Below are 24,672 nucleotides of genomic sequence, written 5' to 3'. Positions count from 1 at the left end.
AATCAAATAATGAAGTTATTTACTATCTAAATACATGATAAATTAGATATGTATATGCATATATTGTACAGTATGAAATTTTTTGCTTATAAAATGGGATTTTATTAGTAAATACATACACTAGTTTTTGATTCATAAAGTTTTTTAATAAGAATTAATTTTTGTTATATAATTGTACTTCGACCGGAAATTAAACTCGGTAAAATAAGAGGCAACAGACATTCTAAAGGAGGGGGCTTCATCCCCTAGATTAGAACAGCATCAACCTCCATCTTGACCTCTAACTTTGACCTCCGTGATACCGTGTCTCAACAGACTCAAAGATTGTCTTGTAAGCACTACTCCTAAACAACAAAGTTCTGTTGGATGAAAATTAACAACCCTAATTCAAAATTTTGTTCATCAAGCTACCACATATTCAATATTTTCACTAATGTTTCTAGGAACAGCCTGCTTTGCCATCTAAATCGGCTCGAAAATAGAATGGTTTGCGTGCTGGATTGTGTAATGTCGCTTATGTAGGATGAGATGAATGCGGATGACTGATTTTTCCAGTAGCACGATCAATCTGAAAATGGTTGAGAGTCCATGCAGAGGTGCACCAATTTCCTTTGATATTGACCATAAAATTCACCAACTGCAATAACATCATCATACTCTGGGTTTAAACCAGGCAATTCAACCATTGTATCCTTATTTGATGATGACGCTGACTCATCATCTGAACCTAATACATTAGTGATAATATCTGCATGAATTTCGCGGCAAGCTATTATGAACATGGAAGCCGTGTCCGGTTGTTGTGCCTTCCGGAGGGCTGCTAATGCCTCCTGCATTGCCCCGGCCGCAACGAACAAAATGAGTGCCCTGCATTGAACCGTCTCAAGCTTAAGAACAAAAAAAGATTGTGCATTCGATAATAAGTTCGATACGGAAATTGCTTGTACACCTCCAAATGTTGTGTTCTGCAGAAAGGACATGATCAGCCCACCTTTGTAAAACCCTGCAAAAACAACAATCCGAAATGAAGTTGCGGTATGATCAAAGGCAAAGTAACTTAAAGGACAAGAAGTCAGAAACCTTGCATAATCAGATCCCTTTAAATGTGCTGCTGCCAAAGTAGCAGCATCAGTCCAGCATCCAGCATCTTGTAGCTGTGTAAGAGTTAAAAGAAACAATAGGCTGAAATACTCAGAAACAGGAAGATGAATACGAAGAATCCCTACGGTTGTATTATGTTGATAAACAAGTAAATGGGAAGCATTGAGCTTGATTTCGATAGTTGTCTTATTGTTTCAACAAACAGAACCTAACCTGTGAACAAGCTTCTTGATACCTTCCAACGGCACAGAGAAGATGAATGCCGGATAATGATCGGTCGGTTCTCACCATGTTAGCAGCAACAACCTAGATGGATCAAGATTCTAAAACCAAGAACATGACATATTTTAATCAAAGAGAAACGAATTCAGGGGCAACACTCACCTTAACTGCAAGCTCAAGAAGAGACCTTGACACTGCAGATGAAAGAGCAACAGCACGTAGAGCATTCGGATAGAAGTAAGGGCTTTCCGGTGAAGTGGACAGCAATAAACTAACAGCACTTTCCAAATTCCCAACTGAGACAAGACTGTTCATGACGCATACAAGTTATGGTTACTAGTGTGGCAGCCATAGAATAACACAAGAATATGTATTTGGACATTGTTATGTGTCCAACACGAACATATTCGAGTTTCTTAAGGTTTTTATGTATTTGGAGGGTCTCCTCGTATCCCCATACCCTAGGTATGTGTGGGACATTGGTGTTGGACACTTGAGTACTTCAAGAGAAATGCGTATTACAATTGCTAGTGTAATTGCAGCGACTTCGCCGATCAACATTTAACCATAGCAATGAAGTAACATAAAGATTGTGAACTCACTCGTGTATACGGTTCTGAATTGCCTCTTCTCCCTCCAATTTCTCATGCCAAGGGATACGCTCATTAGCATTTTTCCATAAGTCTTCTTGGTCAAAAGCCATTAACCTAAGCTGACCTTTACTCTGCTACCAGAAAACATGTGTTGCCAACAAAAGTTATGCAAGACCCCTAAATGGTAACCTCACCCTTTGAACCGTTAGAACATAGAACAGCTAATAAACCATTAAAGACTTACCAAAGCATCCCTCCATCCAGTCTCAGGTGCCAATTTCCCCTTTGATGTAATTCTACTAAGTAGAGCTGTGTCATCAAGCTCTGAATCTTCCAAAAAAGGTACCTTCTCCGGAGACCTTTTTACTAATTTACTCATCAAGTGGTTCATAGCACGAGGCAATTGCAACCAGAAAAGTGCTTCTGAGACCTCACCAAATGTAGCAGCAGCAAAGGCAAACCTTGCAGCACAACCCTTATTGACAATGGTGGCATACAATCTAGCCCTTTCCTCATCAAATATGCAGCCTTGAGCAATGAACCAATGAAAAAAAAAAGGGGTAAGAAACTAATCAAATTTTCAATAAAAGAAATAGGTACATACTGAATAGGTTGTGGGAAACCTACCTTCCTTCCGGTAAGGTTCTAATACTTTGAGGAGCAATTCTGGCACTACAGAATCACCGACAGGTGGTAATTCGATCATGTAACTGCGAAGATCCCCCGTGGATGAAGTAGTTCTTGTAATGGATTGGGGCCCTCTATCTATAGCTGTTGTACCTAAAGTATTAAACCAAGAGGGTTTTACACCTAATTGTAAGATCATTCGCAGTGCCTGTAATAGAAGACATGAAAATAGATCATTCTTTGAATACTCATTTAACCTTTGAGGCAATAGACAAATAAAATGAAGCTTTCACAAGAAGCAGAAACAAGGTCAGTATCCTATTGCAACTCAAGGTAAATTACTAATGCAGTTGCTAGTTAGCCATTAGTGTATTAACTTAGCACCATGTAAATGCACAACATGGTTCCTAGTAACATCAATTACTAAACCATAAAGGGAAGAATAATTCTTACCAATGCATGAGGAGTAGGAAGTAATATGGGACAACATAAAGGCATCGGTCGGAATCTCTCTTTTAGATTTCGTGGCTGCCGTCCAGGGATCCTTCTCTTATCATTTCTGAATGAATATGAGTGAGGTTACTGAACTACAGAGTAAGTGAGCTTTCACATGAATCATATAGCATAACATTATTCGTTTCATCTCGAAACTAATGCACTGATTGACCTAATCTTTCCATCTCTTTGCTAGCAATTCCAAACCTATCACACCCTGAGTAAAATTTACAGTAACAAACTATGTTGCCCTGATTGTTCTTTTCTTTAAGTACCGTGTCCAACACTCATGCCTATACTCACCCGGGTTCGAGTAAGTTAGGTTAGGTCTTCTTTGCACCATGTAAACTAGATCTAACTACAATGAAGAGAAGATTGAGAATTGTGAACAAATTGTGGCACATACATGTTAACCTCGTAAAGGCGGAAGCTACTATCAGCTCCTGCAATACACAAAACCAGTGGATCATTCTCAGTCCACAAAGGCAACCAATCCAATTCCAATACAAGGGTTCCAGGACATAGAGGTTGTAAAAGAGAATTGGCTATTGGTTCTGGCGAATCCTGCAAATACCAAAATATTGAACATTAAGTTCAAATGTAGAAATACTCTTCGAAAGGTCCTCCAGGAAGCCCCGTTGAAGGGAAGAAGCAGTGGTAAATGCATTTTGACACTTACAAGATCAAATACAGAAAATGTATTGTCATAAAATAGTACAGCAATGCGCCCTCGACTATGGTCCCCAGCAACAGCGGGTGAGAATTTGATTCTTCGGATTCCTTCTCTATGAGTGTTAAATGAGGAAGAATGTCCAGTAGTTACATCCCACCACCTGACGACACCTGACCTGTCCCCCATAACCTGAGAAATTAATGATGTTAGTGGCTACAGATATCTTCAAAGAAACAAGAAAATATAAACTACCAATTGGATGGGATCATTTAAGATACAATACGTACAACATGAGGCAAGCGGTATGCCATGGCTGTAATCAATCCATCAGATGAAACAAATGAAGAAGAAGGCCATTTTGGTCTGCAGACAAGCAAATGATCCTTGTTAATGCAAGAGTTACATCCTTATAATAACATGTAGACATAAGCTGGCTCCATAACCATGAGCATGAATACAAATTATACCTGAAGTCTCGGATCCTCCGGCCATGAACCTCAAAGACTCCAAGTGCACCATTAACTAAGGCAAAAGCAAAACTCTCGGAACTGTCGTCGTGCGAGCCATCTGAGCTCCCTGTCTCTGCATATGGAAGTTACACTTATAATCGTGTAACCCTTCAGGTGAGAACAGTGGTCTAAATACTGAAAGACTGGAAGTAAAGAATCCTACTAGTATCCGATGAAGATGCCGTTGTGGATGAGACTGCCTCTTCTGAAGCTGCAGCTGCATTACCGTTAGGGGATAATGGAGATTGCTTAGAGGGACCATTTTGAACTGGTCGGGGAACTGTTGGAAGAGTCCATTCCAATACCGTGAACGGAAGAGCTAATGATCTAAGCTACATGGAAGTATAGGTCATGTTAATTTATACATGTTTGATCAGAAAAATCAGCATAAACACAAAATCAACGAGAAAAAAAATCAAGCACTGAATTTAAACCATAAGGCGATTCTGTCTAAATATAAGAGAATCCTTCATCTTGCTACTTTATTACTGGCAATTTGGGAAGCCAAATGAAATGTCATAAAGCCAGCAATCAAGTCAAAATATCTTCATACAGAAAGGGTATATAGTGAAATAAAGCTCACTGGACAGTGGTTAGAAACTACAAAATAAGAAGTTAAATATCAGAAATGTTACAACCCATATAGAGAAAACCTTAAGTAACAATCAAACTTACCATAATTGGATTTTTTGTCATTGCCCAAACCTCAACAGGTGCATCACGAAATACAATCAGAAGATACCTAAAAAGGTTAAAACTGAAAGATTTCAAGAGAGCTTTGAATAAAATTGTACTACTCTTATTAACTAAAGAATTGAATTTAAATAGAGAAAAAAAAGTCCTAATCCTAATTGAGAAAATAGTTCCCTTATTCTAATAAACTACTAAAACATAAAAAGAAAATAGTTTCTTTATTCTAGTAAACTACTAAAAAATAAAATAAAAATATTTCTAGAATATGAATAAAACTTATCTATCCAAATAAGATTTATCTACCTAAATAAATTTAAAATATATACATATTTCAACACCCTCCCTCAAGTTGGTGCATATATATCAATCATGCCCAACTTGCTTACAAGAAAATCAAAGCTTGTCTTAGAGAGTCCTTTGGTGAGTATGTCAGCAATATGTTGTTTTGAAGGAACAAATGGCATGCACACTTGGCCTTCTTCAATCTTCTCCTTGATAAAGTGTCTATCAATCTCAACATGTTTAGTTCTGTTATGTTGGACTGAGTTGTGAGCAATGCTAATGGCAGCTTTGCTATCACAGAACAACTTCATTGGTGAAGTTATTGGTTTCCTCAGCTCTTCCATAATTCTTTTTAACCACACCATTTCACAAATTCCTTGAGCCATTGATCTAAACTCAACCTCTGCACTACTTCTTGCTACAACAGTTTGTTTTTTGCTTCGCCAAGTCACAAGGTTTCCCCAAACAAATGTGCAGTATCCTGATGTAGATCTTCTGTCTGTTATTGAGCCTACCCAATCTGCATCTGTATAAGCTTCAGTTCCTCTTTGTTCGGATTTCTTGAAGAATAAGCCCTTTCCCGGTGAACTCTTCAAGTATCTTAGAATTCGAAACACTGCTTCTTCATGTTCCTCCATTGGGGAGTGCATAAATTGACTCACTAAGCTTACTGCAAAAGCTATGTCTGGCCTTGTATGTGATAAGTAAATTAACTTACCAACTAATCTTTGGTACTGCACTTTATCAACTAATCAACCTTCTTTATTTTCAAATTTTACATTTGGATCAATTGGTGTGTCAGTTGGGCGGCAACCACTCATCCCAGCCTCTTTTAAAAGATCAATCACATATTTTTTCTAAGAGACCACAAGACTCTTCTTTGATCGAGCAACTTCCATTCCAAGAAAGTATTTCAAAGGACCCAAGTCTTTGATCTCAAACTCCAATGCTAGATGCTCATTGAGACGTCTTATTTCATCCACATCATCTCCTGTAAGAATGATATCATCGACATAAACTATAATAACAGCTATTCTACCTTTTTGTGAATGTCGATAGAAGATTGTGTGATCAGCTTGCCCTTGTGAGTAACCTTGTTTTTTAACAACTTGAGTGAATCGTTCAAACCAAGCTCGAGGAGACTACTTGCATCAGACCGTATAAAGATTTCTTGAGTTTACATACTCGAGTTCCAAATTTTTCTTCAAAACCTGGAGGAGGATCCATGTAAACTTCTTCTTCAAGTTTTCCATTTAGGAAAGCATTCTTCACATCTAGCTGCTGTGACAGCCCTAAAGTGACCCTAGTCGGAAAGCGGTTTCGGGACCGCTAAACCGAGTCACCAAATTATTTGAATATGGTATTTATTGTCTAAAATATGTGAATATGAATGTGCGAAAATTTTTAAGCTTCGATTTAGTTAATTGCATGTGAATGGAGTACATAGGACTTATGTGAGAAAATTTAGAAATGTGCTAGGCAAATGTAAAGTGGCCTAATAATGCATGTTATAGAAATGGTGGGTTTGCATGTCAAATTGCCCAATATTTGAGCTAATGGCCGGCCATGCTATGAGTGGAAACATGTCACAAACATGTTATGTAGTGATGTATGTTAGGAACAATAAAATAATGAGTATGGGTAATAAAGAAATGGAAAAAGGAAAAGAATGGTGAGATTGTTTCTCCCCCTCCCCATTGCCGTGAATGTAAGAAAGAAAACAAAAAAAAAAGTGTCCATCTTTTTCTCATTTCTCTTGGCCGAATGTTCTAAGGAAGAAAGAAAAACAAGTTGTGTTCTTTGGTTCTTCTTGGCCGAATTGAAAGGAAGAAGAAGGGAGTGAAGCAATCGGTCATCTTAGGTCACTATTAAGGTAAGGAAGTTTGTACTAGCTCTTGAAATTTTAGTTGATATTGAGTGAGATATCAAGTGATTTTTGTAAACCATGACGAAATTTTGATTTTAGATTGAGTAAGGTTTTTGACTATGGTAGTTCATAATGGTGAGTTTTGTTGTTTCATGTTAAAGTTAGGTGAATGATGATGATGGATGAGTGTTTGAACCATAAAAAGAATTCGCTACCTTGTTATGAACTAGGGCGAATGTGAGTTGGTTGTGGTTGAATATTGCATGCTTGGTAGAATGGTGGATGAAAGTGCGAATGTGGTCTTTGGTTTGGCATGAAGTGATAATAAAGGTTTAAAAGATAGCTTAGGTTAATTGATACTCACTAATGAGTTCGAATGGAAGCTTTGTTAAGTGTGAAATGAGTGGTAGAGAGAGAATTATGGACTATTGCCGAATGTATGTTGGATTGATAGAGTATCCAAATTGATTTTATGTGTGTATGCATGACCGAATATAATTGACCACATGAATGAGTACGTAGGTTGATGTGTATGTTCGGCCATAGGTAAACATATTGATGGCTTTATCTTGACTTAGAAAATTCGCTAAGGTGAATATTGGCTAATGTGTTGAGTTGATTCATGGTTTCATATGTATGTGACTTTAGTGTCTAATGTATATATATGGGCTAAGTACCTTGAGTTCCTCTTTTGATGCTCAAATGATTAAATTAATTTATTTGTTAAATTAAGCTCAAGAGCAAAGGGGAACTAAATCCGATAAAGGGAAGGAAAAAGTGGTCGAATAGCCATCGAAATCGTTCGACAACATCCGAGGTAAGTTTTCGAGCAATGAGACTTAGTTTATGATTTGATTAAGTCATAATGTATGAACATAACAAATATACAGTGATACGATGATTTTTACTTGAATTATATGTTGAGTTAATTAGTCTATACGTATGACGGGTAGCCGTATGTGCATAGAGATCGTGTTATAAAGCAAACTAAACCATGCTGTTTGTATGTGGCTAGTGAGCCGAAATGGGAATGCTTAATACGTGACTTGTGTTTGAATTCTAATTATGAAAATGAAATTAGATGTGTCATGATTTATTGATATGTGCATGAATGTTCGGATGATAACCGGGCTAAGTCCCGAGAGCATTTGAGCTAGTGGCTAATTCCGGGCTAAGTCCCGAAGGCATTCGTGCGAGCTACTATATCCGGGCTAAGTTCCGAAGGCATTCGTGCGAGCTACTATATCCGGGCTAAGTCCTAAAGGCGTTTGTGCGAGTTATTATACCGGGCTAAGTCTCGAAGGCATTTGTGCAAGTTACCATAACCGGGCTAAGTCCCGAAGGCATTTGAGCTAGTGGTTATATCCGGCTAAACCCCGAAGGTACTTGGTTTGAGAACGAGTGATCTTGCTGTAATAAGTTAGATTGACACGCTCGTAAAACCCAACGATGAGGTACGTTTCGTATATGCATTGGGGTAGTGATTCCGTTTAAATAATATTCGCTCAGTAAATTAATGAGCTTCCGGCCTTGGCTAAGTTGATCTTTTGTGTATGAATATAAGGGTCGGTAATGTGAAGTAAGTATGATATTGAGAATTTGTGCATATGAGATTATCCGTTTAGCCATATGAATGCTATATTTTGGTTGTGTCTAATTTCATGGCTCAAACTTACTAAGCATTAAATGTTTACTCCGTTTCTTTGATTCTCTATTTTATAGATTTTGGTTCGTCAGCTATCGGACTCGGGATTTTTGAAGTCGAAGTCGCCCACACTATCAAAGCTCCTTTTGGTATATTTTTGGTTGAACTTTGAAATAGCATGTATAGGACTACCCTTTTGTTTTAGGTCATGTACCTTTCGGTTTTGTGTAAATTTGGATAGCCATGCGAAAATGGCTTAAGTATACTTTGATCATAGCATTATAATCGTTTTGTATGTTGTCCGTCGAGAGGTATGGAAATGTTGGTAACGGTTAGTCATGGGAATGGTTATTCATGATCACTTTTGGTATATGTATGACAAACTCTAGTTGATCCATGGAGGATAATGAAATAGGTAAAGTTTACCTTAAAAATAGATGCTGGCAGCAGCAGTGATGTGGATGTGAAAAATCTCTAAAAATAGTAGGAATGGAATTAAATAGCGAATAAATTATATAATCGAACCTGGACGAATCTATTTTCATAGGAAAGTAACGAAACGCTCATATGAACAGTATATTATGAGATGTTAAAGTTTTCGTGAGACAGGGCCAGAACAGTTTCTGGATCCCCTGATCTGACTTTGGAAATTCATTATAAATTAACCAGAGACATTTAGAAGTCATGCCATATATGTATAGATTCCTTTTTGAGTCTAGTTTCTATGGAAACAAATGAAATCAGTATTGAAGCCCTGTTCAGGGAGATATCCAAATCGTAATGCATGAAGGTCAGTGTAGTCACACCCTGTAACAGGGGAGACTTTAACTAATAAACTGTAGTAATTGGCCTGACCAAAAATTCTAGAAAAAAATATGTAGATGGACATATGAGTCTAGTTTCAGGGAAAAATTATGAAACTAATTTTCGAGTTTTGGAACTCAAGATATGATTTTTAAAGTGACAGTGACGCAGTTAGCCAACTGCCTGGAAATTTTTAAAATGGACTGTGAAAGCGAGTGATTTAAGTCTGCAAACCCCTCGTGTCCGACTCCGGCAACGGTCTCGGGTACGGGGTGTTATAGCTGCTGTAAAGACCAATCAATATTAACAGCAATTGATAAAAGAACTCTGACGGAATTTAATTTGGCCACTGGAGCAAATGTTTCAAGATAATCTATCCCGTATGTTTGAGTGTACCCTTTTGCTACCAGCCGGGCTTTGTATCTATCTAAAGATCCATATGGTTTGAATTTGGTTGTGAACACCCATTTACAGCCCACTGTTTTTTCCCTACAGGTAATTCCATTGTTTCCCATGTACCTGTTTTTTCAAGAGCACGCATCTCCTCTAAAATAGCCTCCTTCCACTCAGGAACCTGTAAAGCATCTTTCACATTTTTTGGTATTTGGACAGTATCGAGACACGAAACAAAGGTTGAGAATGTCGAAGATAAGGCTTTATAGGATACAAAGTTAGACATGGGATATTTGACAATATTTCTAACACCTTTTCTTTTGGCAATTGAAATATCTAAATCAGAAAATTAATTGGCTGGATTATGAGCTTTACCTGGACTTTTGACAGGATCTTGCGGGTCGGATTCTTGGTGATGAATCTGGTGGATTCCACTTTCTTGATTTCGATTTCTTCTTGAGTAAACAATGAACTCCTTTGTTTTATTTTCATGATCAGACTCTACACCTTCATCCTCCTTTTCATTAACATTAACATCATTAATTTTTGTGTTAATTATAAATTCGCCTTCCCCATTATTAGAATCCCTATGTTGTATATTCCTAGTCTCTTCTTGATCAATTATAGAATCTTCTTTAGTATAATTCCCTCCCTGAAGATTAGAATCAAAATAAGATTGTGTTTCAACAAATGTGACATCCATGGTAACTATAATCTTCCTATCAATTGGATCATAACATTTGTAACCCTTTTTATTAGAAGCATAACCAACAAAGACACATTTTTTTGCTCTAGGATCTAGTTTACCTTGGTTGTGAAGATGAACAAAAACACTACACCCAAAAACTCGGAGGGATAAATCTGTAATCAATTTAGAGTTAGGAAAGTTATCTTTAAAGAGACTAAAAGAAGTTCTATAATTTAGAATTTTACTGGGCATTCTATTAATAAGATATGTAGCTGTTAACAAGGCTTCGCCCCAAAGATAACGTGGTACTTGACTAGTGAACATCAAGGCTCTAGTTACTTCCAAAAGATGTCGGTTTTTTCTTTCTGCAATCCCATTTTGTTGTGGTGTATTTGTACAAGAACTTTGGTGGACTATTCCATGTTTGGTTAAGAAAATACCTAATTGGTCACTAAAAAATTCCCCACCATTGTCAGTTCGAAATACTTCTATTTTCACACCAAATTGTGTTTTCACCATAGCATAAAAAGACTGAAACACATTTTTAACTTCGGACTTATCTTTTAATAAAAACGCCCAACAAAGTTGAGTATGATCATCAATAAATGTGACAAACCAATGTTTTCCTGAAAAAGTCGAGACTCTTGAAGGTCCCCAAACATCACTATGAATTAACGAAAAAGGTTTGGAGGCTTTATATTTTTGAGGTGGAAAGAATGACCGATGATGTTTAGCCAATTCACAAAATTCACAATGATATGAAGAAGGACTTTTATTTTTAAATAGATTAGGTAACAAATATCTTAAACAATAAAAATTAGGATGTCCAAGCCTATAATGCTAAATCATAACCTTATCAAAATCAGAAACAGAATTTAAACATAAAGTAGTTGTTAGTTGACTTAGATGGTTATCTTCAAGAAAGTAAATTCCGCCAAATTCTTTAGCATTGCCAATCATCCTCCCCGAGACCATGTCCTGAAACTTACACATAGAGGAGTCAAATATAACATGACAATTTGAGGACTGGGATAATTTACTGACCGATATAAGATTACAAGTTAGATTTGGCACATGTAATACATCATGTAAAACCAAGGAAGATGAAATTTTAACAGTGCCTTTCCCGGCTATTGCTGAGAAGGACCCATCTGCTACTTTGATCTTTTTGTTTCCCGCGCAAGGTGTGTAAGTTGAAAAAAGAAAATGACTACTAGTCATGTGATCACTAGCTCCAGAATCAACGATCCATGTGTTTGTTTTACAAGGCTTGACACCGAAAAAGTAAAAATCAAGACTGATTGGGCAAAAGAGGAAAAAGGATTATTGGATGAGTTAGGAATAGAAGAATTCATCCGAAATTGTGGTGATTGAAAAACTTGTGTAGATGCTCTAATTGTTCCTTAGTGAATGGAGACCCTTCCAGAGAACTTTGGCCCTCATAATTTCCATTAGTTGTTTGAAAAGCTCTGCTATCCCCTGATTGTGAACCACGACCATTGCCATTCTTTTTCCTTCCATTTGTCGGTTTCCCATGGAGCTTCCAACACGTTTCACGAGTGTGCCAATATTTTTTGCAGGTGATCGCACCAAGGTTTTTTCTTTTTTCACTATCATCATTATTTTTAATAGTTACAAGAGCAGAATTATCATCATTAGCTTCAAACCCTGGCTTTAACATTACTTTTCTCCTTGTCTCCTCTCTTCTAACCTCAGAAAAAATCTCACGAAGTTTTGGAAGCGGTTTTTTCCCTAGGATCCGAGATCTCACTTCATCAAATTCTTTATTTAAACCAGCCAGAAACAAATAAGCTCTTTCATTCTCTTCTTTTTTCATAGCTTTTACACCATCTCCGGGACACTCCCATTCATCATTATAACACTGATCCAATTCTTGCCAAAGAGACATCATCTCATTATAATAAAGAGTAACTTCTTTTTCCCCTTGCCTAGCTTTCCACAGTTTTATTTTTAACTCAAAAATATGTGAAGCGTTTTCTAAATCTGAATAGGTGTCTTTCACAGCGTCCCAAACATCTTTAGCAGTTGGGAGAAAAAGAAAAGTTTTACCTATGGAAGCTTCCATGGAATTAATAAGCCACGCAATTACCATAGAATTTTCTGACCTCCACTTGCTCATCTTTGGATCACCCACCTGTGGTTACTCAACTTCTCCATTTAAATGACCTAGTTTGCCGCGCCCATCAATTGCTAATTTTACGGACTGCGACTATTCCAGATAATTCTTGCCATTCAACTTGTGAGACGTCAGTTGAAAAGAAAGGTGAGACGCCTCTGTCCCTTGAGTCATTGTACTCTCGGTAGTTGTTTCAACTGTAGAACTTTCTTCCTCTGTTTGATTGCTAGATCTCTTATCTCCAGTGAAGGCTGTTTTAACCATGATGTTACTAGAGATTTTAACCTAGCTCAGATGTCATGAAAGATTTCAAGAGAGCTTTGAATAAAATTGTACTACTCTTATTAACTAAAGAATTGAACTTAAATAGAGAAAAAAAAGTCCTAATCCTAATTGGGAAAATAGTTCCCTTATTCTAATAAACTACTAAAACATAAAAAGAAAATAGTTCCCTTATTCTAGTAAACTACTAAAAGATAAAATAAAAATATTTCTAGAATATGAATAAAACTTATCTACCCAAATAAAATTTATCTACCTAAATAAATTTAAAATATATACATATTTCAACAAAAACATGACAGTATATCACATACTTTCTGAGGTCTCTTGTCTACCACCAATGCTAAACCACTGCCTTAAACCAAGGACTCCATTCTCTATCATCAAAGCTCAATACATGCTAGTACCTCAATAGAGCAAGTGGTTGAGGCTCTCTGTTGGCACCCCAAGGATCAGGGTTCAAACATGGCTACTGCTATGCCCTCCCGAAATTGTAAATTGTAAAATGTACAAAAAAAGCAAGAGAATTTAGGAGTAGAGAAAACCTTCCAGAAGATGATGCCCTCAAAGCTCTTACAGGTGCACGTTCTGGCTTTTGTAAGGCCCGGAAAGTTCTATTAAGTCCACTTCTAAGACAAGTCACAACAAGTCTGTTATTGTAGCCTCCAATTTTCTCACTCACCTGACTTCACAATAGTACTAATATTAAGTAATAAAGCAAATGATGTTGAAGAAAAAGAAAGGTCGGCCTAGGGAAAGTAGGAACTAATTACTAACTCTCAGTGCACAAAACAAGCAGCACTGTTGGAATTTGGAAACTTAATATGTTTACCTCTGTGTAAGAAAATGAAACCAGCCTTGAATTCCCAAGCCATCTTAGACCCCTCACTTTACTATTATGAACCGAAAATCCGGCTGCAACGGCATTGGCGGAGACATCGATGACATCAATTGTCCCATTTTGAGTACCCAAAGCAACTAGTGGAACAGCTACTGCAGGGCTATTTCCACCACCTTTCGCATAATATAATGTGATTAATCAACTTGTAAAAAGCTTATTTACTGGCAATTGTTTGAGAAGAAGTTTAACAAAAAATTGAAATTCAGGAGGTGGAACTAACGAGCCAATGTAGCGGTTAAAGAAGGGGATGGCACTGCCAGCATGGTCACTGTTGAAGAAAGAAGCTGAAGCTGTCCTACTAAGCTAATCTGCAGAAGTTATTTGGCATTTAAGTATGCATGATAAAGAATTTGTTCGCATATATTAGCTAACTTTCATCTTGTTCATCCATGACATAGTGCAGCTATGTCAATGAAGTTTCACTAGGAAGTTGTTTCATACACGGTCAATGCGTTAAATATAAACCCAGAAATTAAATGGACCGTTTATTTGGAAACCTTAAATGTCACATCGGGTGGGGCATCGGTCGATTTTGACTGCTGAATTCTTGCACCATTCACTTTGTGAAGCTGCCTGCCACCATCTGCAGTAGATTCATCATTAGAAGAAACTGTGGTGTTTGCATTGGTTGATTCTTCAAAGACATTGGCATTTCTCCCTGAACTTATAGCACCATTCTGCATATCTCCAGTCCCTTCTGCAGTCAATATCCAGCTCCATAGTTTGCCATCATCAGAAATGGATATCAAATGTGTTTTAGAAACAAGGAGAGTATCATCACAAAAATCAAAAGGGTTATCGAAATCCATATCAGATGCAGCAGTTGATAATTTCGAACAAATCTTGCTTATGTTTTGTAGTATGGGCTCTGATTGGCTTATAAGGACTGAAAGGAATGATGGTGACGGGACATATGAACCAAATGATGGCATCAAGTCTTCCATTGTGCACATTATATGTATCTGTTCTCCTCTGTGATATAATATCCAAATAAGTACATTGCTTTTTGTGATTTAAAATGTCATTAACATCTAAACTCAGTAAAAATAAAATAAAAATCTGAAGCTTCAACTTGCAGTGACAACAAAATATATCACCATGGAGAAAGAACGGTGAAAGTACTGAATAGGTCCCTATACTATAGTGCAGAGTGCCTTTTGCTCCCTGTACTTTTAAAATGAGAAAAAAAGGTAAACAAGCAAGATATAATTTTTTTAATCAATTAGAAAGATTATTAATTCTACGAGAATGATTTAATTATATGATATGGTATTAATTTAGAATATGATTAAATGAGGTGACGAACCATTGTAATTTAAAAGAATTTAATTCAACCTGACTTGATACATTACATTTAAATGTAGTAGTTTGAGTTTTAAAAGTTATAATATATTGATTGAACATAGCATGTTGTATTTTAAATTGTTATAAAAGTATCATTTTGCTCAATTTTCTACTGTATATAATGTACATGGATTTTTTTGCTAATTTTAAAAGTACAGGGACCAAAATATTTCTTACTTTAGGTCGCATGGTCCCTATCTCGTAAGAACCTTCTTTGAAACATTTCCTAATTTAGTCACAAATTTTCTCATTCCTTAAATGACCCAAAATACAGCGCATTGTAAATTAGTGGTCCAGTTTTAGTTTTAGTCTCTCTACTATAGCAAAATTTGACATTTAGTGGTCCTAATGTGAACAAAAAAAAATTCAAGGACCAATGTGGAAAAAGTTAACTAGTTCAGGGAAAATACGTAAACATAAAATGGCGTCAAGTTTACAATGCTTAAAGTATCCTAGTAAAAAAATTCAAGGACCAAGGTGGAAAAAGTTACCTAGTAAAGGGACTAAAAACAGAATTAGACCTAAATTTGAAGTAAGCTATTTAATGGCGTCAAATTTAAATTTCAGTAAAAAATACGTAAACATAAAATGCTTACTCTTTCCTTTGCCAGATACTGAGCTTCCCATCGATGTGAGCACAATAAACCAGCTCCTGGTTTGGGTCGGGTAACACATCAAGGAACTTGGAGCACCCGCGAGGCAATGCGGCGGAGAACAGCGTCGTTTCGTACTTCATATCGAAAACCACCAGTTCCCGGGGGAACGTCACGTAAATCACATGTTCCCAGTGCGGCGAAAACGCCAAACGCACCGCGTACAGGGGGAAAACGGCGGAAGCGGGAGTCGAAGTAGAGCTCCCACCGGTAGCGGCGGCGGCAGCATCTTTTTCTAGCTTAAGTATTTCCTTACAGTTGGTTCGGATCAAAAACTTCTTGAGGGCAATATCTTCTTCTGATTCTCCCAACACTTTGATGGAAAGAAGGAATCCTTTGAGTCCGATGATACACAAGTGGCGGGAATCGAACGGATCCCGGCGGACGCAAGAGAGATATTCCGGCGAAGCGTCGTACTTGAAGATGAAACGGCAAATGGAAGTGTTGTAGAGGGAGATGTGAGAAGGACCGGAGAGGGCTGCGAGGAGGAAAGAATCGGGTCGGGCCTGGACCCAACAAAGGTCCTGGACACCCGTTTTAGAAGAAGGATCTGGCGGATCGATGGAAAGGATGATTGAACGGAGGCGGAAGTCGAGGAGAGAGATACGGCCGTGGCGGTCGGCAGCGGCGAGGATGAGGTGAGAAGAGGAAGGTTCGGTGGCAAGAAGGTCACGGCGGGGAGGGAGAGGGGTCCACCGGACGGAAGTGACGAAAGGGGCGAGGGAAGCGGTGGAACTGGAGGAAGGAGAATATGAAGGGAGGGGGACAGTGGTGACGAGCTGGAGGGAATTAGAGTCAACGACAGAGACGGAGGAGCCGGAGGCGAAGGCGAGGAGCCCGGAAGGGCTGAGATCGGCGGAGCCGAAATTGTTGCGGCTGGGCGGGCCGGGAAGCATACAATTCCACGATTCGTTGGGCAACGGTCGAAGTATTGGACTCGACATTTCTTTTTCTGTGAACTGAAAATTTGAAAATTCGTTAAAATTTTATATTTTTGTAATGATATGACTTTCCCTCGTTAGTTAGTTAGTTTTATTTGCTTATCATCAGGGTTAATTTCATCACAAGTCCCCAAAATATGGATCCAATTTTAAATCAATCCATAAACTTCAAAACATTCCAATCGAACCCTCAAACTAAATCATTTTTCCAATGAGGTCCTTCTATCAGTGCTTTAGCATCAAATACCAGCCTGGATCTCTCGTAGATAATACTATAGTTTGAGGATTCGATTAAAACATTTTTAAGTTTTTTTGTACCAATTTAAAAATTAGGTTATAATTTGAAGATACATTGTGTAATTAACCCTTATTAGTTTTCTTATAATTTTTCGTTAAGAGAACCGTTAAGCTTGCCTGAGACGAGACTCTAGCCTGAAAATACTCGCAAGGAAATTGCTTTAATTTTACTCTCTTTTTTTCCCCAAAAATAGTATTTATTTGCTTTATTTTTTTCCCTATTTTAAAATTTTAAAAATCAAATCTATAGAATAAAATTTTGAGAATGCCGAGTTAATCTTGAAATTGTATTAGAACAAAAAATATAATTAAAATTGGAAGGTTTATACAACAAGTTTACAAAAGTATTATCAACTAAAATAAAATTTTCGACGACAAAATTAGCTCAATCTTCAAAATATTTATTATTTTATACCTTTAATAAAATTATGGTACCATTTAGCAAATTTCTTACGTGAACGAGTGAAATTCTTGAAATTAACATGATAAAATCCATACCTAACTGTACACGCTTCTCCCCATTCGAAACTATCAAGTAAGTAAACTATAGTAGAAATATCGTTTTGACATTCACGTCATTTCTTATTGCAGTTTGGAGTCCATGCAAATGTTTTTGAAGAAAGTCAATTCTGCTTTGATCCTTAAGTGCCTCGGAGATCGACATGCTATCGTTGCTTTTCTCCGTATAACCATTCTCAGTAACGTAAATTGTAAGTTTTTTGCTGTAGTTTTCCTTCATAAACTTCAGAAGTTTATAAAGTCCTCTGGGATAAACGTAAAGAAATATACTCCCTCCCGCGTTTGGACCAATAAGGACTCCATCTTTGTCAACTGTAGCATTTACATTAGAATCTACCAAGTAGCTAGCTGGTGCAGCATTTGGAGTAGATGGAATGTTTTTAGCATATCTTGAGGTATAATAATTGATGCCGATGAAATCAAAAGATCCTTTGACAAGCTCATTTTGTTGCACTGTGAAAACAGGTAGCCTATCTTTAACCAATCTTCTCATGCTTTCTGGGTATTCTCCGTGCATCAATGGTTCCATAAACCATCCCAACTCAAAATCCATACCTCTTTTTGCTGCCTCTTTATCAAGTGATGAGTTTGAATATGGCTCATAATAATGGGAATTAAGGGCTATTCCAATTTGTCCACCTCGTGTTGCCTGGTACTCCTTTTTGTAAAGCTTAGCAGCTGTTGCATGAGCAAGAAGAACGTTATGGGCAACAGTGTAAGATTCAGTGGCTGCATTACCATTGGGTCACATTTTCCTATCTGAACATCTGCCCAGTGGACCCACTCCCATGGCATATCCCATTTTAGCCATAATTAGTGGCTCATTAATTGTAATCCAATTTTTAACTCGATCTCCGAATGTTTTAAACCAAATATCAGCATAATCCTTGAAATCATTCACAATGCTATGATTTAAGAAGCCTCCATACCTGCTTTCAAGGGCTTCCGGGGAATCAAAGTGCAGCATTGTCACAAAGGGCTCGATGCCATTTTTAATCCAACTCATCGATGAAACTGTTGTAATGATTGATACCCTCATGATTTATTCCACCACCCAAAGTTCCATCGGGTAAAATCCTTGTCCAAGGAATGGAAAATCTATAAGCATTAAAGCCAAAGTCTTTCAAAATCGACACATCTTCCTTGTAGCGATTATATGAATCAGCAGCTACCTCCAAGTTGCTATTGTCTGCTATTTTTTCTGGAAATTCTCGAATAAACTGGTCCCAAACACTCGGTCCTTTTCCTCCAAATTTAGTTGATCCTTCAATCTGCGGAGCAGCAGTCGATGCTCCAAAAAGAAAATTATCCGGAAAATCTGACCTCTTAACACTCGCATATTCTTTTTGGGATTCTTGAGTTGGTTGACAATTGGAAGACAAGCAAGCAAGCAAAACAAAGACAAAGATCCTTTCCAAACACTGAGTTGCTGAAAACGACAACATCCCTTCTAACCTTGCAGTTTCTGTACAAGGTTAACAATAAAAAGAAATTAAAGCATTCGAGGCCAACTGTGGAAGGATTCATAGAGGAACCACCTTTTATATATGAGTACCCATCAAACCTATCTAACAAAAATCCTAGTTTACAGTCAGTTACTAACCATGGATGAGATGGTATTTCCAACCATATCGTGGTTTAGTAAACTGATTGTCAATCGCTAACATGCTTATCCCAAAATAGGCAATATTTTAGTAAGTTTTATATTCATACAAATATATTTTAAATGATTATAATATTTCGATTTAGTTATAAGAATATAGTCTTGTGATGTATAAAAGTTGAGATTTAATATTTAGCAATAACACCCTTTATATTTAATTAATCATTCCTATATATTTTGAAATGGTGGTTGACGAATCTCGTTATTTATTTCTTTTATTTACTCTTTAATAAATGAATAAATAAAACTTAAAGTCATTAAACTATTAGTAAGTTCATATTTTGTTCACTCAATTTTTAAAAAAATTATCAAATGATGACCGAACTATTCGAAAGTTTTCATTTAACTCATTGAACTGTTAAAGTCGTTATTGTATGACATTTTCTATTTACATCAACTACATCAATTAAAAGCTCCCATTTTCCTTCTCTTCAACTTTTTTTTTCATGAAATAATTTTAATATCACAAATTTGAGAACGAAAATCCAAATAATTTTTTTTTTATCTCTGATATTAACCGTCAAATTAATTTAGATCTATAATAAGTACTTTTAGTTATCAATGAGTACTAATCCACAAGACTAATTGTTAAATCGTAGCTTAAAATTTACTTACTCAAATTTTAAAAAATTAATAATATAATGATTTAAATAAAAAATTTAAATAATTTAAGGACTTAAATCAATATTTTTAAATAATTCAATAATTATTTTATACCCTGAGTATTTTAATAATTAATTTGTTAATAATATATCTTTTTCATAATAACAAAGCCAACTCAAACAAAGTAAATAATGGCACTTGTGTATAGAAGATCAAAATAAGGTTTTTCTCCTCAAGTTGATGCCTTTTGGGTTCAGATTTTAGCATAATAAAATCTAGGGATTCAGTCTCTAAATATAATAAAAAGAAAATAATTACAATTTGAAAAAAAAAAAGGTAAAATTTCAAGCTTCATTTATAAAAACAGAGTAGTTGCAATTGTACAATTCATATACAAGGAGAGGCCTGCAAGATATGATGACTTGGAAAAAAAATTAAAAAAAAAAAAAAAACCAACCAAAACAAAGGTTGTAGTAATGGTGGATGAGTCACTCATCCGCCATAACCAAAGATCATCAATCTGTGAGTGTGACCACACCAAACATAGAACTGTTCAAAGCAACCATTACATAACACAAAGACAAAAGGAAATACAGACAAGACCTACCCTTTGAAAAAAAAAAAAAAAAAACAAAGATGAGATTTGATCTAAAACCAACAGACTTTTATGACTGAAAACAAAAGCTAAAACACCGGGTAGCAGCAGGACGGAAAAAGCTATGGTGGTGGTGTGATGATGATCATGAGTGGAAACCTAAAACCGGAAACCATGGCTATCGAGAAACAGGCTAGCTCTTGTGTCGGGTGTAGGGAGAGCCTGTAAAAAAAATAAAGGGATGGTTTTATAGGCCATCTCTTAAAACTGTGCCAAAGTTCCTGGGAAACATCAAGTGTAGAGCAACCGGCATGACCACCTTGTCGGACCAAAAAAAAAAAAACTGCAGCGAATGTTTGCTACTACCTTGTCTTGTGAGCTGACTATATGAGTTTAATGTTCAGATCTCAACGGAGTTGTATCCATGATTAGAAAAGGATGTCACATTTCCATAGGGTCTCGACGAGCAGCTCAAAGGTTCGACTGCTGATTGAATTGCAGTGCTGGAGATTTAACCCCAACAGTGTCTTGCCTAGTTTTTTCAAGGAAGGCAAGCTTTTGTTTGATACTCGGGAACAACCCGAAAAAGAAAGGACTTGTAAGTTGAGTTGCTCGGCACGAGACAAGGCAGCAACACCAGAATCGGTAACTGCTGACCTTGAGACATCCAGATCACTGAGGAAAACACAACTTTCTGCTATTGCCATCAAACTTGCATCCGTAATCCTCCTGCAACCATCAAGATTGAGCAACTCAAGGGTTCCACCGTGCAGCCTGGTTAAGGCCAAAACTACTTCGTCGGTTAAATTTAAGCATCCGCTCAAATTCACCTTCACGAGTCCGGCCTCACAACTCTCCAGAAGAGGCAGAAGACCTGCGTCCGTGATCCCACACAACCCACTCAGATCTACATGCTGAAGCTGAGGGCACAATCTGCCCGCCACAGCGAGGCCAGCAGTCCCGAACCCTGGACAGTTCCTTACTGACAATGATTTAAGGGAATTGCAACACGACAAAGGAACTTCCGAGGATATATCCTTAATTCCCATGCACTTTACTACGGTAAGGGATTTTAACGAACAGTTTGAGAGGACACCAATAGTCCCGGATTGGGTGATCCTGTTGCACTCCTCCAACTGTAAGGACTCAAGAGAACCTGCAGATTTGGCAAAAGCCACCAATCCGTCATCCGAAATAAAGCAACATCGTCGAAGGCACATCTGCTTCAGGTTTGCACATCCCTTTCCCATGGCTTCAAGACTCACATCTGTTACCCCCCGGCAGGATGTGATCGTCAAAGAGACCAACTTTTGTAAGCCTTGAGCATTCCCCATGACCCAAAATCCCTTCTCGCTCACGTTTTCTAGGCCACTAAGCATTAGATTTGTCACCGACTTGCCATAGTGACCAATCACAGCAAGAGAAAAGTCTGTGATATTCAAACCCTGAAATTTAACCTTTGAAAGGAGAGAAGATGTTGACGACAACAGGCTTGAAACTCCATGATCCCCAACAAGAAGGCAGTCCTTGACGGAGACAGCCTGCAACTTAGGGCAAAGCTTTCCGATAGCTTGAAGGCCTTCGTTACCAATTTTGGGGCAAGACTCGATGCTCAAAGAGGTCAAATTAGGGCAGTTCTCTGCAATTGCAATCAAGCCCTTGTTTGAAACTGAAGGGCACTGGCAAAGGTCAAGCTTCTCCAACAAATGGCACTCTTTAGCTATCTCAGAGAGACCTTCATCCCCAACACGAGGCACATTCCACAAAGAAAGTGCCTTGAGAGAAGGGCAACCACGAGCAATGGCTGATAGCCCGAAGTTGGTTACTCCACTTGAAGAGCTGCTTCCCCTAATTGAAAGCTTTCCCAACCCACCATGACCAGTCGTTCCAACAGCAACTGCAGCTAGCCTCATGTCAGTTGCTTTCTTCCCTTCCAAGCACCTCGTAAGATACCCATCATCTTCGTCAGAAACTGAATCAGTATTCTCCTTGACTGCCTTCGAGGATTCGTACTCACCCTTGCGAATACTGATCAAAAGCATAAGCCAGTGCTTTGATACACAAGCACAAGAACTCCTTTCCCTGCCGCCTGGAAGTCGTTTGAAGATCTCGAAAAGGCACTCGTCAGGAAGGACATCGATTGAAGCTTGCTTGCTCTGCTCAAACAAAGTTTCTCCAACAACAAACGGGGCAGTAATTCGAGCTCTTTTACGAGGGGGGTAGTAGACATCCACTTGGGAACTGATTGAACACAATCTACCCAAATCTGTGGAATTTGTATAAAAAGAACCCCCAGAATAGAAATCATCATCAACTGAAATTCCCAACAAAGAAAAATCAATAACCTAAAACTACCCAAAGAACATATAAAGCTCCTTCAAGGATTTAATCCAATTCTCAAATCATATATTCAAAGCTAACCCTAAGCTAAAACAAAAAGAACCCGTAGCTCAAAATCAAAACCATGTCTCCTCAGTGAGACATAACATCAAACACATCAACTACAACAACAAAGAAAAATCAATCACCTAAAACTACCCAAAGAACATATAAAGCTCCTTCAAGGATTTAATCCAATTCTCAAATCATATATTCAAAGCTAACCCTAAGCTAAAACAAAAAGAACCCGTAGCTCAAAATCAAAACCATGTCTCCTCAGTGAGACATAACATCAAACACATCAACTACAACAACAAAGAAAAATCAATCACCTAAAACTACCCAAAGAACATATAAAGCTCCTTCAAGGATTTAATCCAATTCTCAAATCATATATTCAAAGCTAACCCTAAGCTAAAACAAAAAGAACCCGTAGCTCAAAATCAAAACCATGTCTCCTCAGTGAGACATAACATCAAACACATCAACTACAACAACAAAGAACAATCAATAACCTGAAACTACCCAAAGATCATACAAAGCTCCATAAAATTTCCCACTTTGATACAAATCTTCAAGGATCTAATCCAATTCTCAGATCATATATTCAAATCTATGCCTAAGCTAAAACAATAAGAACCCATAGTTTAAAAATAAAAAAAACCATGTCTCTTCAGTTAGAAATAACATCAAACACATAAACTACAACAACAAAACCTTTCAATCTAGTTAAAAAAGAAAAACAGATCTACAAAATTAAAAAAAGCTTACCAACGTAATTAACAAGAGCAGGCATGGTTGAATAATCCCAAACAAAGAATCTTTCAATGAATCCACCAACACCAAAACGCAACAAAACGCTAGCAAAACGCAAACCAAGTATACCCTTTGAAAGCTTGAATGCATCTAAGAACTTTGTTTAGAAGAAAAAATTCATAAACCCCACCAAGTAGGGCAAAAAAAAAAGAGATTGAAAGAAGTGAAAAAAAAGAGGAAGAAGAAACTTGTTTTTTGTGTTGAACTGAAACAGAACATAAAAGGATGTATATATTTGGTTGGAAAAAACTAGGAAGATGTCATGTCTAAGAATTTTTATTTTTTTTATATTTTCGTCGCAGATACATTAACTGACAAGTTCTGCTACATGCAATGTATCTTTCCTTAGAACCTGTCTTATTATTCTCTTTTTTTATTATTTTCTCTCACTTTCTTTTCTAACCAAACAACCGGTTAACCCCTTTTGGCCTATGTTTGCCCAATTTTTAAGATAGAACTTTGTATGTGGTGGTGGATTTGAAATTGTTTGGTTTTTTTTCTTTTATATATATATATATATATATATATATATATAATTTAATTTAATTTAATTTATTCTAATTAAATATATATATAAACCATCCGAACTTAAAATAATCTTAACTTGTAATGAAGAAATTAAAATAATTTAAATCTATACTTATTTCATATATCAAGTGACTTAAATATAAAATGACTCGAATCAAATCGATTCAAAAATCTTAAAACTTCATTTATGCGTTTTAAAAAAAAAATCTTTTATTAATATTTATAAAAATATATAAAAAATAAAAAAACTTTTATATTAATAATTATTCTAAAATTTTTATTTAAAATCAACTGAGTTAACCTTCGATTTATTCTTGACATTAATTTTCGATAAATAATTTAATTCAGAATATAAAATTAAGTAAAGAATATTTGTTTAAAAAATTGATAACATAAACCACTACTTTTTGATAATTACTTTA

At 36.8% G+C, this 24,672-nt stretch overlaps 2 protein-coding genes and 1 pseudogene across 3 annotated transcripts; all 3 read right to left on the bottom strand.

Annotated features, from left to right (window-relative positions):
- Window positions 1-133: 133 nt before the first annotated feature.
- LOC108469182 (uncharacterized) lies at window positions 134-16,845 on the bottom strand. Its single transcript, XM_017770077.2, is given in 20 exon segments — window positions 134-867; window positions 950-1,003; window positions 1,081-1,154; window positions 1,315-1,407; window positions 1,486-1,630; window positions 1,926-2,047; window positions 2,161-2,444; window positions 2,544-2,751; window positions 2,997-3,102; window positions 3,445-3,602; window positions 3,718-3,900; window positions 3,999-4,074; window positions 4,179-4,287; window positions 4,384-4,552; window positions 4,896-4,962; window positions 13,557-13,693; window positions 13,844-14,025; window positions 14,133-14,264; window positions 14,424-14,884; window positions 15,853-16,845. Coding segments are annotated over 20 exon segments (4,017 nt in total). The 5' UTR covers window positions 16,806-16,845; the 3' UTR covers window positions 134-563.
- An 846-nt stretch (window positions 16,846-17,691) lies between these two features.
- LOC108468371 (beta-glucosidase 12-like) lies at window positions 17,692-19,313 on the bottom strand (annotated as a pseudogene).
- Window positions 19,314-20,252: 939 nt separating this feature from the next.
- LOC108470060 (EIN3-binding F-box protein 1-like) lies at window positions 20,253-24,196 on the bottom strand. Of its 2 annotated transcripts, none has more exons than XM_017771249.2 (2): window positions 23,678-24,196; window positions 20,253-22,793 (listed from the first exon to the last, which is right to left on the bottom strand). In XM_017771249.2, the coding sequence occupies exons 1-2, from the start codon at window positions 23,700-23,702 to the stop codon at window positions 20,956-20,958; spliced, it is 1,863 nt and encodes a 620-aa protein (XP_017626738.1). In that variant the 5' UTR covers window positions 23,703-24,196; the 3' UTR covers window positions 20,253-20,955. The 2 variants fall into 2 exon arrangements, with proteins under 2 accessions (XP_017626738.1, XP_017626737.1); XM_017771248.2 differs by having other exon boundaries at window positions 20,253-22,841; window positions 23,678-24,166.
- Between the last annotated feature and the right edge of the window lie 476 nt (window positions 24,197-24,672).

This window comes from Gossypium arboreum, chromosome 8 (genome assembly GCF_025698485.1).
Source record: "Gossypium arboreum isolate Shixiya-1 chromosome 8, ASM2569848v2, whole genome shotgun sequence".
Taxonomy (NCBI): Eukaryota; Viridiplantae; Streptophyta; class Magnoliopsida; order Malvales; family Malvaceae; genus Gossypium; species Gossypium arboreum.
Note: the sequence above shows the minus strand (reverse complement) of the source record. Positions and strands in the feature narration are given on the sequence as shown.

Coding starts and splice junctions, on each gene's coding strand:
- LOC108470060 (XM_017771248.2), bottom strand. CDS start 23,702: ATGCCTGCTCTTGTTAATTACGTTG. Junction 22,842..23,677: donor TGCTCTTGTTAATTACGTTG/GTAAGCTTTTTT, acceptor TGGGAATTTCAG/TTGATGATGATTTCTATTCT.